General features: G+C 47.2%; 1 protein-coding gene across 5 annotated transcripts in view; it reads right to left on the bottom strand.

The window, feature by feature from the left end:
• Nucleotides 1–13,924, bottom strand: part of ism1 (isthmin 1) — a 46,974-nt gene that overhangs the window by 21,979 nt on the left and 11,071 nt on the right. For all 5 annotated transcript variants that reach the window (XR_006079848.1, XR_006079849.1, XR_006079850.1 and 2 more), the window contains one exon: nt 8,933–9,157. Coding sequence is in view for 2 of the 5 variants with exons in the window: in XM_042305642.1 (XP_042161576.1) it covers nt 8,933–9,157 (225 nt within the window). In the remaining 3 variants the exon portion in view is untranslated. The remainder of the gene's footprint in view (nt 1–8,932; nt 9,158–13,924) is intronic.

Genomic DNA, 13,924 nt, shown 5'->3' with positions numbered 1-13,924 from the left:
GACTCTTCTCCTCCTATACCCTGAATCCCCTCTGTCCTTATTGTTGACTCTTCTCCTTGTCTCCTCCTATACCCTGAACCCCCTCTGTCTTATTGTTGACTCTTCTCCTCGTCTCCTCCTATACCCTGAACCCTGTCTTAATGTTGACTCGTCTCCTCCTATACCCTGAACCCTGTCTTAATGTTGACTCGTCTCCTCCTATACCCTGTACCCTGTCTTAATGTTGACTCATCTCCTCCTATACCCTGAACCCCCTCTGTCTTATTGTTGACTCTTCTCCTTGTCTCCTCCTATACCCTGAACCCCCTCTGTCTTATTGTTGACTGTTCTCCTCATCTCCTCCTATACCCTGAACCCCCCGTCTTATTGTTGACTCTTCTCCTCCTATACCCTGAATCCCCTCTGTCCTTATTGTTGACTCTTCTCCTCGTCTCCTCCTATACCCTGAACCCTGTCTTATTGTTGACTCTTCTCCTCATCTCCTCCTATACCCTGAACCCTGTCTTATTGTTGACTCTTTTCCTCATCTCCTCCTATACCCTGAAACCCCTCTGTCTTAATGTTGGCTCTTCTCCTCGTCTCCTCCATTACCCTGAACCCTGTCTTATTGTTGACTCTTCTCCTCGTCTCCTCCTATACCCTGAACCCCCTCTGTCTTAATGTTGACTCTTCTCCTCGTCTCCTCCGTCTTATTGTTGACTCTTCTCCTCATCTCCTCGTATACCCTGAACCCTGTCTTAATGTTGACTCTTCTCCTTGTCTCCTCCTATACCCCCTCTGTCTTATTGTTGACTCTTCTCCTCGTCTCCTCCTATACCCTGAACCCTGTCTTATTGTTGACTCTTCTCCTCGTCTCCTCCTATACCCTGAATCCCCTCTGTCTTAATGTTGACTCTTCTCCTCATCTCCTCCTATACCCTGAATCCCCTCTGTCTTATTGTTGACTCTTCTCCTCCTATACCCTGAATCCCCTCTGTCTTAATGTTGACTCTTCTCCTCATCTCCTCCTATACCCTGAACCCCCTCTGTCCTTATTGTTGACTCTTCTCCTCGTCTCCTCCTATACCCTGAACCCTGTCTTAATGTTGACTCGTCTCCTCCTATACCCTGAACCCTGTCTTAATGTTGACTAGTCTCCTCCTATACCCTGAACCCCCTCTGTCTTATTGTTGACTCTTCTCCTCATCTCCTCCTATACCCTGAACCCCCTCCGTCTTATTGTTGACTCTTCTCCTCCTATACCCTGAATCCCCTCTGTCCTTATTGTTGACTCTTCTCCTCGTCTCCTCCTATACCCTGAACCCTGTCTTAATGTTGACTCTTCTCCTCGTCTCCTCCTATACCCTGAACCCCGTCTTATTGTTGACTCTTTTCCTCATCTCCTCCTATACCCTGAAACCCCTCTGTCTTAATGTTGGCTCTTCTCCTCGTCTCCTCCATTACCCTGAACCCTGTCTTATTGTTGACTCTTCTCCTCGTCTCCTCCTATACCCTGAACCCCCTCTGTCTTAATGTTGACTCTTCTCATCTCCTCCTATACCCTGAACCCCCTCTGTCTTATTGTTGACTCTTCTCCTCGTCTCCTCGTATACCCTGAACCCTGTCTTATTGTTGACTCTTCTCCTTGTCTCCTCCTATACCCCCTCTGTCTTATTGTTGACTCTTCTCCTCGTCTCCTCCTATACCCTGAACCCTGTCTTATTGTTGACTCTTCTCCTCGTCTCCTCCTATACCCTGAATCCTGTCTTAATGTTGACTCTTCTCCTCATCTCCTCCTATACCCTGAATCCTGTCTTAATGTTGACTCTTCTCCTCATCTCTCCTATACCCTGAATGAACCCCCTCTGTCTTATTGTTGACTCTTCTCCTCCTATACCCTGAATCCCCTCTGTCTTAATGTTGACTCTTCTCCTCATCTCCTCCTATACCCTGAACCCCCTCTGTCCTTATTGTTGACTCTTCTCCTCGTCTCCTCCTATACCCTGAACCCTGTCTTAATGTTGACTCGTCTCCTCCTATACCCTGAACCCTGTCTTAATGTTGACTAGTCTCCTCCTATACCCTGAACCCCCTCTGTCTTATTGTTGACTCTTCTCCTTGTCTCCTCCTATACCCTGAACCCCCTCCGTCTTATTGTTGACTCTTCTCCTCCTATACCCTGAATCCCCTCTGTCCTTATTGTTGACTCTTCTCCTCGTCTCCTCCTATACCCTGAACCCTGTCTTAATGTTGACTCTTCTCCTCGTCTCCTCCTATACCCTGAACCCCGTCTTATTGTTGACTCTTTTCCTCATCTCCTCCTATACCCTGAAACCCCTCTGTCTTAAACCCCTCTGTCTTAATGTTGGCTCTTCTCCTCGTCTCCTCCATTACCCTGAACCCTGTCTTATTGTTGACTCTTCTCCTCGTCTCCTCCTATACCCTGAACCCCCTCTGTCTTAATGTTGACTCTTCTCATCTCCTCCTATACCCTGAACCCCCTCTGTCTTATTGTTGACTCTTCTCCTCGTCTCCTCGTATACCCTGAACCCTGTCTTATTGTTGACTCTTCTCCTTGTCTCCTCCTATACCCCCTCTGTCTTATTGTTGACTCTTCTCCTCGTCTCCTCCTATACCCTGAACCCTGTCTTATTGTTGACTCTTCTCCTCGTCTCCTCCTATACCCTGAATCCTGTCTTAATGTTGACTCTTCTCCTCATCTCCTCCTATACCCTGAATCCCCTCTGTCTTATTGTTGACTCTTCTCCTCCTATACCCTGAATCCCCTCTGTCTTAATGTTGACTCGTCTCCTCATCTCCTCCTATACCCTGAACCCCCTCTGTCCTTATTGTTGACTCTTCTCCTCATCTCCTCCTATACCCTGAACCCTGTCTTAATGTTGACTCGTCTCCTCCTATACCCTGAACCCTGTCTTAATGTTGACTAGTCTCCTCCTATACCGTGAACCCCCTCTGTCTTATTGTTGACTCTTCTCCTTGTCTCCTCCTATACCCTGAACCCCCTCTGTCTTATTGTTGTCTCTTCTCCTCCTCTCCTCCTATACCCTGAACCCCCTCTGTCTTAATGTTGACTCTTCTCCTCGTCTCCTCCTATACCCTGAACCCTGTCTTAATGTTGACTCGTCTCCTCCTATACCCTGAACCCTGTCTTAATGTTGACTCTTCTCTCCCTATACCCTGAACCCCCTCTGTCTTATTGTTGACTCTTCTCCTCGTCTCCTCCTATACCCTGAACCCCTCTGTCTTATTGTTGACTCTTCTCCTTGTCTCCTCCTATACCCTGAACCCCCTCTGTCTTATTGTTGACTGTTCTCCTCATCTCCTCCTATACCCTGAACCCCCTCTGTCTTATTGTTGACTCTTCTCCTCCTATACCCTGAACCCTCTCTGTCTTATTGTTGTCTCTTCTCCTCGTCTCCTCCTATACCCTGAACCCTGTCTTTTTGTTGACTCTTCTCCTCATCTCCTCCTATACCCTGAACCCTGTCTTATTGTTGACTCTTTTCCTCATCTCCTCCTATACCCTGAAACCCCTCTGTCTTAATGTTGGCTCTTCTCCTCGTCTCCTCCATTACCCTGAACCCTGTCTTATTGTTGACTCTTCTCCTCGTCTCCTCCTATACCCTGAACCCCCTCTGTCTTAATGTTGACTCTTCTCCTCGTCTCCTCCTATACCCTGAACCCCCTCTGTCTTATTGTTGACTCTTCTCCTCGTCTCCTCAAATACCCTGAACCCCCTCTGTCTTAATGTTGACTCTTCTCCTCGTCTCCTCCTATACCCTAAACCCTGTCTTATTGTTGACTCTTTTCCTCATCTCCTCCTATACCCTGAAACCCCTCTGTCTTAATGTTGGCTCTTCTCCTCGTCTCCTCCATTACCCTGAACCCCCTCTGTCTTATTGTTGACTCTTCTCCTCGTCTCCTCCTATACCCTGAACCCCCTCTGTCTTAATGTTGACTCTTCTCCTCGTCTCCTCCTATACCCTGAACCCCCTCTGTCTTATTGTTGACTCGTCTCCTCCTATACTCTGAACCCTCTCTTAATGTTGACTCTTCTCCTCGTCTCCTCCTTTACCCTGAACCCTGTCTTATTGTTGACTCTTCTCCTCATCTCCTCCTATACCCTGAACCCCCTCTGTCTTATTGTTGACTCTTCTCCTCCTATACCCTGAACCCCCTCTGTCTTATTGTTGACTCTCTCCTCCTATACTCTGCTCTTCTCCTCCTATACCTGAACCCTGAATGACCCCTCTGTCTTAATGTTGATCTCCTCTTCTGAACCCCCCTGTCTTAATGTTCTCCTCCTTTACCCTGAACCCTGTCTTATTGTTGACTCTTCTCCTCATCTCCTCCTATACCCTGAACCCCCTCTGTCTTAATGTTGGCTCTTCTCCTCCTATACCCTGAACCCCCTCTGTCTTATTGTTGACTCATCTCCTCCTATACTCTGAACCCTGTCTTAATGTTGACTCTTCTCCTCGTCTCCTCCTATACCCTGAACCCCCTCTGTCTTATTGTTGACTCGTCTCCTTCTATACCCTGAACCCTATCTTAATGTTGATTCGTCTCCTCCTATACCCCAAACCCTGTCTTAATGTTGACTCATCTCCTCCTATACCCCGAATCCCCTCTGTCTTAATGCTGACTCTTCTCCTCCTATACCCTGAATCCCCTCTGTCTTAATGTTGAATCTTCTCCTCATCTCCTCCTACACCCTGAACCCCCTCTGTCTTATTGTTGACTCGTCTCCTCCTATACTCTTAACGCTGTCTTAATGTTGACTCTTCTCCTCGTCTCCTCCTTTACCCTGAACCCTGTCTTAATGTTGACTCGTCTCCTCCTATACCCTGAATCCCCTCTGTCTTAATGTTTACTCTTCTCCTCCTATACCCTGAATCCCCTCTGTCTTAATGTTGAATCTTCTCATCTCCTCCTATAGCCTGAACCCCCTCTGTCTTATTGTTGAATCTTCTCCTCGTCTCCTCCTATACCCTGAACCCCCTCTGTCTTATTGTTGACTCTTCTCCTCCTATACCCTGAATCCCCTCTGTCTTAATGTTGAATCTTCTCCTCTTCTCCTCCTATACCCTGAATCCCCTCTGTCTTAATGTTGAATCTTCTCCTCGTCTCCTCCGATACGCTGAACCCTGTTTTATTGTTGACCCTTCTCCTAATCTCCTCCTATACCCTGAACCCCCTCTGTCTTATTGTTGACTCTTCTCCTCCTATACCCTGAACCCTCTCTGTCTTATTGTTGTCTCTTCTCCTCCTATACCCTGAACCCTGTCTTAATGTTGGCTCTTCTCCTCGTCTCCTCCATTACCCTGAACCCTGTCTTATTGTTGACTCTTCTCCTGTCTCCTCCTATACCCTGAACCCCCTCTGTCTTAATGTTGACTCTTCTCCTCGTCTCCTCCTACCCTGAACCCTGAACTCTTCTCCTCGTCTCCTCCCCCTCTGTCTTAATGTTGACTCTTCTCCTCGTCTCCTCCTACCCTGAACCCCCCTCTGTCTTAATGTTGACTCTTCTCCTCATCTCCTCCTATACTATACCCCTCTTATTGTTGATACCCTGAACCCCCTCTGTCTTATTGTTGACTCTCTTCTCCTCTATACCCTGAACCCTGTCTCCTCCTATACCCTGAACCCTGTCTTAATGTTGACTCGTCTCCTCCTATACCCTGAATCCCCTCTGTCTTATTGTTGACTCTTCTCCTGCTATACCCTGAACCCCCTCTGTCTTAATGTTGACTCTTCTCCTCGTCTCCTCCTATACCCTGAACCCCCTCTGTCTTATTGTTGACCCTTCTCCTCATCTCCTCCTATACCCTGAACCCCTCTGTCTTAATGTTGACTCTTCTCCTTGTCTCCTCCTATACCCTGAACCCCCTCTGTCTTAATGTTGACTCTTCTCCTCGTCTCCTCCTATACCCTGAACCCTGTCTTAATGTTGACTCGTCTCCTCCTATACCCTGAACCCCTCTGTCTTATTGTTGACTCTTCTCCTTGTCTGAACCCTCTGTCTTAATGTTGACTCTTCTCCTGTCTCCTCCTTTACCCTGAACCCTGTCTTAATGTTGACTCTTCTCCTCGTCTCCTCCTATACCCTGAACCCCCCTGTCTTATTGTTGACTCTTCTCCTCTATCTCCTCCTATACCCTGAACCCCCTCTGTCTTAATGTTGACTCTTCTCCTCGTCTCCTCCTATACCCTGAACCCCCTCTGTCTTAATGTTGACTCCTCGTCTCCTCGTCTCCTCAAACCCTGAACCCTGTCTTAATGTTGACTCTTCTCCTTGTCTCCTCCTATACCCCCTCCGTCTTATTGTTGACTCTTCTCCTCGTCTCCTCCTATACCCTGAATCCTGTCTTAATGTTGACTCTTCTCCTCGTCTCCTCCTATACCCTGAATCCCCTCTGTCTTAATGTTGACTCTTCTCCTCATCTCCTCCTATACCCTGAACCCCCTCTGTCTTAATGTTGACTCTTCTCCTCTCTCCTCCTATACCCTGAATCCCCTCTGTCTTAATGTTGACTCTTCTCCTCATCTCCTCCTATACCCTGAACCCCCTCTGTCTTAATGTTGGCTCTTCTCCTCCTATACCCTGAATCCCCTCTGTCTTAATGTTGAATCTTCTCCTCATCTCCTCCTATACCCTGAACCCCCTCTGTCTTATTGTTGACTCGTCTCCTTCTATTCCCTGAACTCTGTCTTAATGTTGACTCGTCTCCTCCTATACCCTGAATCCCCTCTGTCTTAATGTTGGCTCTTCTCCTCCTATACCCTGAATCCCCTCTGTCTTAATGTTGAATCTTCTCCTCATCTCCTCCTATACCCTGAACTCCCTCTGTCTTATTGTTGGCTCTTCTCCTCGTCTCCTCCTATACCCTGAACCCTGTTTTATTGTTGACTATTCTCCTAATCTCCTCCTATACCCTGAACCCCCTCTGTCTTATTGTTGACTCTTCTCCTTGTCTCCTCCTATACCCTGAACCCCCTCTTTCTTAATGTTGACTCTTCTCCTCGTCTCCTCCTATACCCTGAACCCCCTCTGTCTTATTGTTGACTCGTCTCCTCCTATACCCTGAACCCTGTCTTAATGTTTGACCCTGAATCCCCCTGTCTTAATGTTGACTCTTCTCCTCGTCTCCTCCTATACCCTGAACCCTGTCTTATTGTTGACTCTTCTCCTCGTCTCCTCCCATACCCTGAACCCTGTCTTATTGTTGACTCTTCTCCTCATCTCCTCCTATACCCTGAAACCTCTCTGTCTTAATGTTGGCTCTTCTCCTCGTCTCCTCCTTTACCCTGAACCCTGTCTTATTGTTGACTCTTCTCCTCGTCTCCTCCTATACCCTGAACCCCCTCTGTCTTATTGTTGACGTCTCCTCCTATACTCTGAACCCTGTCTTAATGTTGACTCGTCTCCTCCTATACCCTGAACCCTGTCTTAATTTTGACTCGTCTCCTCCTATACCCTGAATCCCCTCTGTCTTAATGTTGACTCTTCTCCTCGTCTCCTCCTATACCCTGAACCCTGTCTTATTGTTGACTCTTCTCCTCATCTCCTCCTATACCCTGAAACCCCTCTGTCTTAATGTTGACTCGTCTCCTCCTATACCCTGAACCCTGTCTTAATTTTGACTCGTCTCCTCCTATACCCTGAATCCCCTCTGTCTTAATGTTGGCGCTTCTCCTCGTCTCCTCCTATACCCTGAACCCCCTGTGTTATTGTTCACTCTTCTCCTCGTCTCTTCCTATACCCTGAACCCCCTCTGTCTTATTGTTAACTCTTCTCCTCCTAGACAAAGACAGAGAGAGACAGAGGCAGAGAGAGAGAGAGAGAGAGAAGTGGGGAGATGGAAAGACAGAGAGAGACAGAGAGAGAGAGAGAGAGAGAGAGAGAGAGAGAGAGAGAGAAAGAGAGACAGAGAGACAGAGAGACAGAGAGGGAGTGGGGAGACAGAGAGAGACAGAGAGACAGAGAGGGAGTGGGGGAGACAGAGAGAGACAGAGAGACAGAGAGAGAGAGAGAGAGAGAGAGAGAGAGAGAGAGAGAGAGAGAGACAGAGAGACAGAGAGGGAGTGGGGGAGACAGAGAGAGACAGAGAGACAGAGAGGGAGTGGGGGAGACAGAGAGAGAGACAGAGAGACAGAGAGGGAGTGGGGGAGACAGAGAGAGAGTGGGGGGGACAGAGAAAGGGGGTAGTGATGTGCACCAGTGTATTCTGCCTCTTCCTGTTTGCTCTTCCTGCTTGGTGTGCTTGGGCAGCCATGTGGTCACACACACACACAATGTTCTTTGTGGGGACCTAAAATGTATTTCCATTCAAAATCCTATTTTCTTTAAACCTAACCCTTACCTTAACACTAACCCTGACCGGTAACCCTAACCCCTACCATAACACTAACCCTGACCCCTAACCCTTACCATAACACTAACCTTGACCGGTAACCCTAACCCCTACCATAACACTAACCCTGACTGGTAACCCTAACCCCTACCATAACACTAACCCTGACCCCTAACCCTTACCATAACACTAACCCTGACCCCTAACCCCAACCCATACCATAAATCTATACCCTAACCCCTAACCTTACCCTATACCCTAACCCTATACCCTGACCCTATACGCTAACCCTATACGCTAACCCTATACCCTAACCCTATACCCTAACCTTACCCTATACCCTAACCTATACCCTAACCCTATACGCTAACCCTATACCCTAACCCTATACGCTAACCCTATACCCTAACCCTATACGCTAACCCTAACCCTATACGCTAACCCTATACCCTAACCCTATACGCTAACCCTATACCCTAACCCTATACCCTAACCCTATACCCTAACCCTATACGCTAACCCTATACCCTAACCCTATACCCTAACCCTTTATTCATCTGTCTGTGTCTCAGTATTACCTGTATGTTGGGGTTCTGTCTGTTTATATCAGCCTTGGAGAGGTCAGGGAAGTTGCTGAGGTCCAGGAGGAAGGCCCCCGGCCCGTTTTTCTGCAGGCTGCCTCCGGTAGCCTGACTCTGGGCCCAAGGGAGGGCAGCAGGCCTCTGGGCTGACCGGTGCTCTGGTCCTCTCCGCTCCCCTGGGCCCTGGTGGGCTGATGAACTGCTCTCTTCTCTGACATTATTCTAGAAGACGGGGAGGGAGAGAGTAGGGGGAGCAAGAGAGGGAGAGTGAGTGAGTGAGGGAGAGGTGGGGGCGAGGGGGAAGTGAGAGAGAACGAGAGGTGGAGAGAGAGAGAGAGAGAGAGAAAGTGAGAAGGGGAGCAAGAGAGAGAGGTAGAGTGAGTGAGTGAGTGAGAGAGGGGGAGTGAGGGGGAGAGAGAGGAGAGAGGGGGAGAGAGGGGGAGAGAGGGGGAGCGAGAGAGAGATATTCCTTTAGATTACTTGATCATAAGGATGTATATTTCCTTCATGACCCCCAAACAGAGGATCCAATCTAACCATAAACTATCTGAAAATGAACACACAAATCACAGCCAGTCAACTGCAAGTCATCTGGACAAAGTTCAGTTCACTCAACTACGTCAATTACCTGAAGTCAGACAAAGCAAGTGAGGAGAGAGGGGGGTACGTGAGCTATTTTTTGTTGTTGTTCATCTGTATTTAACCAGGTAGGCTAGTTGAGAACACCTGTATTTAACCAGGTAGGCTAGTTGAGAACACCTGTATTTAACCAGGTAGGCTAGTTGAGAACACCTGTATTTAACCAGGTAGGCTAGTTGAGAACACCTGTATTTAACCAGGTAGGCTAGTTGAGAACACCTGTATTTAACCAGGTAGGCTAGTTGAGAACACCTGTGTTTAACCAGGTAGGCTAGTTGAGAACACCTGTATTTAACCAGGTAGGCTAGTTGAGAACACCTGTATTTAACCAGGTAGGCCAGTTGAGAACACCTGTATTTAACCAGGTAGGCTAGTTGAGAACACCTTTATTTAACCAGGTAGGAACACCTGTATTTAACCAGGTAGGCTAGTTGAGAACACCTGTATTTAACCAGGTAGGCTAGTTGAGAACACCTGTATTTAACCAGGTAGGCTAGTTGAGAACACCTGTATTTAACCAGGTAGGCTAGTTGAGAACACCTGTATTTAACCAGGTAGGCTAGTTGAGAACACCTGTATTTAACCAGGTAGGCTAGTTGAGAACACCTGTGTTTAACCAGGTAGGCTAGTTGAGAACACCTGTATTTAACCAGGTAGGCTAGTTGAGAACACCTGTATTTAACCAGGTAGGCCAGTTGAGAACACCTGTATTTAACCAGGTAGGCTAGTTGAGAACACCTTTATTTAACCAGGTAGGCTAGTTGAGAACACCTGTATTTAACCAGGTAGGCTAGTTGAGAACACCTGTATTTAACCAGGTAGGCTAGTTGAGAACACCTTTATTTAACCAGGTAGGCTAGTTGAGAACACCTGTATTTAACCAGGTAGGCCAGTTGAAAACACCTGTATTTAACCAGGTAGGCTAGTTGAGAACACCTTTATTTAACCAGGTAGGCTAGTTGAGAACACCTTTATTTAACCAGGTAGGCTAGTTGAGAACACCTTTATTTAACCAGGTAGGCTAGTTGAGAACACCTTTATTTAACCAGGTAGGCTAGTTGAGAACAAGTTCTCATTTACAACTGCGACCTGGCCAAGATAAAGCAAAGCAGCGCGACACATGGAATAAACAAGCGTACGGTCAAAAACACAATAGAAAAATCTATATACAGTGTGTGCAAATGTAGTGAAATTGGGGAGATAAGGATAACCACTGTGTCAGGGTGAAAGACAACATATGCAGTCAATTTGACCTTCCCTAAACCAACAGAAAGGGAACCATTTCTTATGGCTCAGGTCTCCTGTTATTTCTGTGCCAGTTTGAGGGATGGGGAGGGTCAGTCTCTTCCTGTACAGCTGCCCCCCCATAGAGACCTAGCTGACCTGACCCCCATAAAGAAACACTTAGCTACATTAGATTGATATTTCAGGATGACAGGGAAATATGGTTTACATGGACATTAGAGGGCAGAGGGTTCAACCAGTCCAAACCAGCTGACCCAGTCCAAACCAGCTGACCCAGTCCAAACCAGCTGACCCAGTCTAAACCAGCTGACCCAGTCCAAACCAGCTGTCCCGGTCCAAACCAGCTGAACCAGTTTGACACTAGCTGTGTCCCAGGTCTGTCCATGGCCCAACTTCTATGACCATCTTAATTGGTATGAAAATGACCACAGGAGCTGGCAAGACAGCACAAATAGATCTGGTCTCACGTCAGGGTTTTCCTGTTCCAAACCACAACTGTCCTTTAACATACAACAGACATAACTCTATATCCTGGTACCACAACAGACATGTGCAAACATTGTCACAATTTTGCCTCTTTTGGGTAGACAGAAAACCACTCCTCAGTCCTCTGTCTGACAGAAACACATGCACGCAAGGAAGTTGCTCAGAACTCTGGGACAAAATGGGCTCTGTAGGGGCCCTAAAGGAAGCTGCTCAGAACTCTGAGACAATATGGGCTCTGTAGGGGCCCTAAAGGAAGTTGCTCAGAACTCTGAGACAAAATGGGCTCTGTAGGGGCCCCAAAGGAAGTTGCTCAGAACTCTGGGACAAAATGGGCTCTGTAGGGGCCCTAAAGGAAGTTGCTCAGAACTCTGGGACAAAATGGGCTCTGTAGGGGCCCTAAAGGAAGTTGCTCAGAACTCTGGATGCATTATAAATGTAAACTACATGCGGGTACATCACCAGGCATAGAGCGAGAGGAAGGCCTCACACTCTGGTCCTCACAGTGACATTAGACATACTGGACAACCTTACCCATACAGGAGGATCTCTGTGTATTTCTTGTTGCGCTACACATTATTACACAGGTGATATTTCTCCTTCTAGTTTAATACAGGGCTTTCAGACAAGACAAGTGGAGGGGGGGGACCCCAGACCTTCCCTATAATCAAAGGAAGGACATGAACTCTAACCAAAGCTCCTCTATCTCAATCAAAACACAGAATGTCATCATTTTGATCACCAAATCGCACAAACAAAGTCGTTAAAAATGCAAAAGATGGAAGTGCGGCAATTGAAACATTTAGAATATGAGAAGAACGACGCACAACTGCCACCACAAAGAGCCTTTAAGACCAGGATTGGCTGGGAGCTAAACAGGATATGGTAAGGGCTCATTTCAGTATGGCAGGATACACACACAGAGCCCTGGCCCCCAGCCACTGTCTACCCCTCCATATGAACATCACAGGAACCTCTGTGGTTGTTTCAGGGTGGTCTAAGATCAGATGGCCATGTGATAACCTTCTCTTCCAGGCCCTCAGAAGTCCCTGTTTGTAATTGAACTCCTGAGAGAGTAAAGAAGGGTTCTTCTGGACAGGCACGCTCATTTCATCCTACAGATATCATTTCATCCTACAGATATCTGGAGAAACAGGAAACAGTCTCCAACAGATATCTGGAGAAACAGGAAACAGTCTCCCACAGATATCTGGAGAAACAGGATACTGTCTCCTACAGATATCATGCAGCCTACCTTTGGGCCAATCCAGTTATCCCAGTGTGGACCTAAGTCCAGTGTTACAGAGCCTTTAAGACCCGTTATTCATGCTAGATCTTCCCCCTTTCCTCGCCACCAAGGAAGTGTTTGAAGATCAAAACAATTTCTCAGGTAATCCGGGGCCTCCCGGGATTCTGTTACTCTCCCCTCTCCTCACACCCTGAAAACCCATGAATGAAACTCCACACACAGAGGTCCTATTTTTACCCCCCTTTTCCTGCTTCCTCCTTTTTCACTTTACCAGGAGATTAGGAGGAGGAAGAGGAGGCAGAGAAGACGAGTAGATGAGGAGGAAGAGAAGAGGAGAAGACGAGGAGCAGAAAAGGGGATGAGGAGTGAGAGGGAGAGGAGGAGGAGGAGAGGGGAAGGAGGAGGAGGAGATGAGGAGGAAGAGAAGAGGAGAAGACGAGGAGCAGAAAAGGGGATGAGGAGGGAGAGGAGGAGGAGGAGAGGGGAAGGAAGAGGAGAAGGAGAATGTTTTCCAATGGGTAACCACTCAGGGGGCAGTCCCCCCTGGGGAAAGGGACAGGAAATGAAGGCAGGGTACACTGGGCCCAGATGCTGCTGCTCAACCAGCTGCCCCCCCCCCCTGTGTTTTCTTTCCGTCTCATCTCTCAAACTTGGTAAACTGTATATTTTGTTTAAAAAATATTTGACTTTAAATCAATTACAGCTACAATATGTAACTTTCTGGACGACCTGACCCCCAAATTCACATAGAAATGTGAGTTATAGATCTGTCATCCTCATTGAAAGCAAGTCTGAGAGGCGGTAGATCTGTTCTGTGTGTGCTATTTCAGTGCTTCCCGTTCCTAAGTTTTGTTTTTGACTCTTGTACTTTTGGTTTTGTACACCAGCTTCAAACAGTTGAAAATACAATATTTTTGGTTATGGACAATGTATTTCACAGAGGCTTAGATGGTACAGTGATTCTCTACACTATAGTGACTTGTTTTGTCACATAAACTGAAATTAGGCAAACTATTAGGTTACAATTTTAGCAACCAGGAAATGGAGGAGAGCTTTCTGCATAGTGCATCTTTAACACAAGGAGAAGGAGGACATCGCATTTGCAGATTGTAAATCACTTGACTACTACGGTGTGGAGATCAACTGGGAAGAAATGCATACCCCGATTCCAAGGTCAACTCATACAACGTGAATAGGTTGTATTTGCCTAAATAAGCTGTTAATGTGTTATTGCTCCTCGGTGGAAGGCTCATCTTCCTGTGAGTCGGTGGTGAGGATATTGTTCTCCTGCCACCACACTTCCTGTGAGTCGGTGGTGAGGATATTGTTCTCCTGTCACCACACTTCCTGTGAGTCGGTGGTGAGGATATTGT

Source organism: Oncorhynchus tshawytscha, linkage group LG24 (assembly GCF_018296145.1).
Source record: "Oncorhynchus tshawytscha isolate Ot180627B linkage group LG24, Otsh_v2.0, whole genome shotgun sequence".
NCBI classification, from domain to species: Eukaryota; Metazoa; Chordata; class Actinopteri; order Salmoniformes; family Salmonidae; genus Oncorhynchus; species Oncorhynchus tshawytscha.
The sequence above is the reverse complement of the archived record's forward strand: the minus strand, read 5'-3'. Positions and strand labels throughout refer to the sequence as shown.